The following is a 5,973-nucleotide window of genomic DNA, read 5'->3' as shown; positions in this document are numbered from 1 at the left end:
ATTGCCGTCGGTGACCCGTCCGTCGCTGAACTGTTTACTGAGTTGATGTATTCTTCGTTCCTTTCGTCCCCTTCCGAGCTGGTACTCTCCGAGCTTACTTTCTCGAACACTCGGACCTTGGGAGATTTCTTCCGTGTATCCCGCTGTGTCCATTGACAGCACCTGGCGAAATGATTCGCTTTCTTGCACTTGGAACATATTTTACCCTTGGCTGGACAGCCTTTTCTTCCGTGAGGCCATTCGTATCCGCAATTTCGACATGATTGGTCCTGTGGTAGAGGCATGCGAACAGATTTCCTTGCCTCCTCTCGCCTAGGCCCCCTGAACTTGTTGTGAATGATTGCCTCGACTCTTTCTTTACCAGTCTCTGGTCCCGACCTTTCCATTGCAGCTGCTTAACGATCCGTTGCTTCGTCCAGACGACCTTGTTTCAAGATATCTTCCATGGACAAATTTGGGTCTCGAAGCGCAGCTCTCCTCAACCGCTTGGAGTTGACTCCCATTATGAACTGAGACTTGACTTCGCGTGATACGTCGTTGAAATCGCAATGCGTTGATAATTTTCTTAATCGAATATGGAAGTCGTCGAGTGATTCATCTTCGCCTTGCTTGGCTTGTTTGAAGACGAAGACTTCGTACTCCGTATTGCGTTGAGGAGCGAAATGTAGCGCGAGCGCGGCCTTGGCTTCATCATAGGTAGTCCCGGTCTGCGTCAAAGTCGAAAAGATATCAAATACGTCATCTCCCGCCGCGTGAAGTAACAGTGCACGTTTACGCGTGTCACTGGTGACGTTCATGGCAACCAAGTAGATGTCAAAGCGTTGAATCCATTTTTCCCAACGTGAAGCTACAGCGGTCGAGTCGTTGAGTAGGGTAAACGGCGCAAGAGCTGGCAAATTGGCGGACGTCATGATACGAACCCCGTAACGCGACTAGCGTACCCCGAACGTAATGGTTGACCGGCGTCCGTGACGTTAAAGACGATCCCCGTAACGCGACTATAGCGTACCCCGAACGTAATGGTTGACCGGCGTCCGTGACGTTAAAGACGATCCCCGTAACGCGACTATAGCGTACCCCGAACGTAAGTAAAACCGACTGTTAAGCGCGATTCTCCTTTAACATGACACGGCTCCGTCGCCAAAATGTAGTGTCGTTGCTTAGGAATAACACATAAGAGATAAAGGTAAAGTAACTTTATTCCACTCGCTCTAACTGGGAACTCCCCTTATCTAGCGGAGAGCCCCGTTTATATACAATCTATTATCTATGCCCCTGCTGGGCTACACGCGGAATAACGATATCACAACGATTAAAATAAATAATTAATTTTCTAGAATAATTATAAAACGTTTCCAAACACTATTGTAATCCCGACTCTAATGGTCATTAAAGTAATTAATAAAATAGACTTTCATTTCTGTTCTCACCATTGAGTCACTTGTGTTTATTAGGGGGGAATAGTTGAAAGGGTTTTACAGAAATAAAAAGTGAAATCGTTCTATCGGATGAAAACCTAGATGGCGCGAAGCGTCCACGAATTTTACTATGAATGATATTTTCCGAAGCTCTTCTACCAGAGAGAATTCAAGTGGGGAATAAAAACTTAGGTAGAAAGAGTGTCTAAAAACACATGATCAGAAGTTACAGGCCAGTTCCGGAAGGTCTTTCATGTGACCGGAGTTTACCTGAGAGTTGACTCTAGGCTCGGCTGCTCGTTTCAGATCCAGCGTCATTTGCAATGTCAAAGGCGAAAGCTTCCATTTCTTTCATTAGTTTTCTCTGCTCTACCACTCACCGAAGAGCTGCAAAATTAATCCGGTCACAATATGTTCAGTATAGCCAATGTGTGCGAAATTTCCTACAACGTGGGAAATTTTGGTCTTTTTTTGGCTCTGTGGGAAGAAAGTAATTTTTTTCCAAATTCGGTCCAATGTGGGAATGTTCGAAAATTTTCGTTGGTTAAGTAATTGCAAGCGACGAGGCCGATTTTTTTCACTCTAACCAGTAGGCTCCACTCCTTAAAGAAGCAGCTCTCGGGCTCCTTCAACTCTCCATACTCATACATCACGACTCAACGGTAAGCGGTAGTAGTTGATAGTTTAGGCGGGAAACTCCGGCTGCGGCAGGCCGCCTGCAAAGTTAGCTTAGCCTTTGCTTAATCAACCGAATTACCGAACCAAATGTATTCACGCGGCTCACACCTGCCTTTTTAAGTTTGAAACAAGACGAGCTTTAAGAAATTTCTTGCCCTGGAACCTGAGTATCTTTTCTGGATTTTATGTGAGAATATTTTTCTAATATTATAATTTTCAGTTATATCTCTTAGTGACAAGGGGTTAAAAATTATTTTCTTTGAAAACCAGAAACTTTTAGTAAGCATGAATTCAGATGAAGACGCGTATCATCACACGCCCCTGAAAAACGTTTACAAGAGCAATAAGCCACCTTCTAAAAGAGTCAAACTATTCCAAGATGCCTGGCTCGGTAGTTATGATTTTCGTGGTTGACAACGTGCTGTAAATGAAGAACCCACCAAAGCGTTATGTATCGCTTGTATTGCTAAGTTTGGTTGTGGAAAAAGTGAATTGGAAAAATATTCAAAGGGATTGAAACACATAGAAAACGTTAAAACTTTGTCCAACACCAGTAGCAAAATCGAAAAATCTAATGCAGATATTGCAGTAAAAAACTAGCGTTTTCAGATTTTGCCCAAAAAATGAAATTAAAGGGGGCGATATTTTTTTTAGTTTGCACCGATGACATAATGAAGGAATGAGATCTATATAATGACGGAATGCATTGGAGAAAATCTCACACTACCGAAACGTACCAAGACTTCAAATTGTACTGCGATATTAGACCTGGATTTGAAAAAGCATGTAGCAGGGAGTTTCAAAGGCATCTTTGCACTCTTAAAATCGTTCCCATATCTTTTATTAATTCACTACAAAGATCGAGAAACAGTATGGGTTGAAAGACCTTATGGAAATTCAAAACAAAACAAAAAAGTTCCTTGGTATCGTACCAATCGTTCCACGTTAAATAACGTAAAATCTAAAGTGAAAGGTCAAAAAAATGACCCAAAAGAAACTTTTAGGGAATTAACCGCCGAGGTGAAAGTTAACGTAAAAATCTGGAAAAAGAGGTCCAGCAACCGAAAGTAAGCGACATCGAACCAATGGCACTGCCGAGGAATACAAAACAGGCAGCTAACATAAAGTATTTGGCATAGTGCTGTGCGAGTACTCGATAAGACTCGAGTACTCGACTCGATGCTCGATAAGAGATTTTCTGAGACTCGAAAACGTTTCGAGTATCAAACCAAGGCTCGATAAATACTCGAACCTGCTTTTGGAAGGCCTTTAACTCTGAAAATTGGATGTAGTAGCTATAAAAATCCACTAGAAAGTCACGTTTATTGGCTAACAGACGCATGTTAGTGCTTATTGGGTAGTTTAGATCATAATGCCAGTGTAATGTAGTAGGGTGGTAGCTTCTAGCTGGTTCAACAGTGCAAGTAAAAGTAATAAAACACAGTTAATAATAGCGTTGACTATTATAATATTTTTATTTTATTAATTTATTTCTTCTTTTTTTAAGGTTCAGCTTAATAATTTTCGTTTGGGACTTTGAGCTAAGGATAATAAAGGCTAGTGGCTAAGGTGAGGAATGAGATTCCGAAGAAGATATGATGAGGAATTAGTTTGTTAAATTTAAAGGAAAGAAGACTAATACTGTCTGGGAAATGTTTGAAGTAGTTGTCGATGATCAAAATTACACTAAATGTCTATTATTAGAGCGATAAATTAAGAGAAAGTGCTGAAATACTGCAAAACCAATTCCCAATTACTCGATAAAAACTCGAAACAAATTTTGCAACTACTCGATACTCGATTCGAGTACTCGAGACTCGGCTCGATACTCGATAAGGGAAAATTTCAATACTCGAGACTCGACTCGAAACCAAAAATTCAAGGCTCGCACACCCCTAATTTGGCAGAAGAGCAAATAAGATTTGTCCTGATTCAGTTAACTCGATAATAGCCTTGAAGGAGACCAAATTTAAGGACATTATCAGAGTAATAAACTTGGACAACGACAGTTTAACAATAGTCTTTGATGAACCGGAAGCGGTGACTTTAGGTAAGCGACTTCTGAGCCAAACGTTAAGAGATGGCACAAATATTGAACAGTGCATAACTTACGATACAACTTTCAATATGGGTAATTTTTACAGTCTTAATGCGTAATATGGAACTAGTCAATGACCCTATTTTCCCTGTCTTATTCATGATACACCAAATTTAATTCAGAGCCATTCATAAGAGCTTTTTTTCAAGTCTAGTGCTCGAACTAGATTTTGAAACCTTGGGCAAAAATGTTCCCGTCGTTATCGATAGAGAAAAGGGTATCATCAAAGCTGTTAAACAAAGCTGTTCCGTGGCGTCCGATAGTTTATTGTTTTGTCGCAACCACATCAATAACGATGTAAAATATTGGTTGCGTAGAAATGGTGGTACTACTTCAGACCTTAAAGGATATCGGCTTCATATGGGTGCCCTTTTACAATGTGAAAACGAGGAACAGTTTGAAGAACAGTACGAGAAATATCGTAGCAAATGTTCGCAGCCTTTTTTGACATATGCCGATACGTTTTTGAGAGAAGACCAGCAAAATAATGCGATTGCGGCGCAATTCAAACGTTTTCCTGCGTTTCAATCAAAAACTCTAACAGATAATTTAAGCGAATCGTTCCATAGTGTATTAAAATTAAGTACAAAAGGAAAAGAACTTGATTTTGCTGAAGCGGTTTTAAAAATGACTCATTTGCAGCATTTTGCTTTGGACTCGTTCAGCAAAGCATACAAGAATATTCAGGGAGACCACACAGTGAAAGAGAACGTTAAAGATTGCAACTATGAACTGAAATTGAATTTCCGCTCAGAAAAGGAGATAATCCAAGAGGTTAAATCTAAATTAAGCTCCTATACCGAAGTCAAACTAGAACATACAGCTTCTACTGGGTTTTTGGCAGAAATGTGTTTGAAAAATGGACTAGTTGAGTTTTGTCAGCATTTGCTAGTTTACAAAGTGGGGGATCCTTTCATGAGAACAGAATAAACGTTGTTAATTCCAATGATATTGAGCGACGAACAAGTGGGGAAATAATCAGTGTTTCCACATTTTAGCTGTTCAAATGCTTTGCCAAAGAACGGCTCCAACACTGAGAAATCCGAATTCTAAACTAAGTCATCGGTACAAGGCAACAACCACGGGGAAGCGTGGGAGGAAAGGTTCTTATCCTCAATTACTTGATTACAGTAATTTGGATGGTCCAGATTCTATTAATGCAAGCTGTAACGTAACAGATGATTTTTCTCCAGACAAACTAAAAACGCCGAAAGGTTTGTATAACGCTGATATTGGCTTTGAAAAATCTGATACGAATTCGGAAACATCTGACATGCCAAAGTTTAATATCGATATGCCATTTTCTGACGCGGAATCCGTAGCTTCCAACTACCCTAGCCTATGATGAGACTTCAACGCATGGCTTTTCAAAAGGATACCCATTTAATATTGCAATACAATCCTTGAAAGATATTTAACTGACTTCTATCTAACACGAGATTATAATTTCAACGGTTACCATAAAATGCCACCACGCAACAGGAACTTATTCATCGACAACCAGAAAATGATAAGCCTTTTTGACTGTTCTATTAATATTAGAACTGATGTTAGCAGGGTTCGAAAGGGTATAGTATAGAATCATACGACAAATTAAAAGTAACCCTCGAAGGCTCGAAACTAAGGTGAAACACGCTTTTTAATTTTTTAACAGATGCCCTCAATCTGTTTATGACTCACAATCAAAATAATACTACAGTTAATCATCTACTAGTGAGCGCAAACTTGAGAATGAATAGCTGATAACTTAATGCCTTTTAAATTCGTGGACTTATTGTT

General features: G+C 39.9%; 1 protein-coding gene across 1 annotated transcript; it reads right to left on the bottom strand.

Moving 5' to 3' along the window:
* Positions 1-395: 395 nt before the first annotated feature.
* LOC149612311 (uncharacterized) lies at positions 396-911 on the bottom strand. The gene has a single exon (XM_089858577.1). The coding sequence runs from the start codon at positions 909-911 to the stop codon at positions 396-398; it is 516 nt and encodes a 171-aa protein (XP_089714703.1).
* Positions 912-5,973: the final 5,062 nt, after the last annotated feature.

The sequence above is a fragment of the Phalangium opilio genome, unplaced genomic scaffold (assembly GCF_054372755.1).
Source record: "Phalangium opilio isolate 3A_F unplaced genomic scaffold, DU_Popi_V2 ptg000246l_1, whole genome shotgun sequence".
Lineage (NCBI taxonomy): Eukaryota > Metazoa > Arthropoda > Arachnida > Opiliones > Phalangiidae > Phalangium > Phalangium opilio.
The sequence above is the reverse complement of the archived record's forward strand: the minus strand, read 5'-3'. Positions and strand labels throughout refer to the sequence as shown.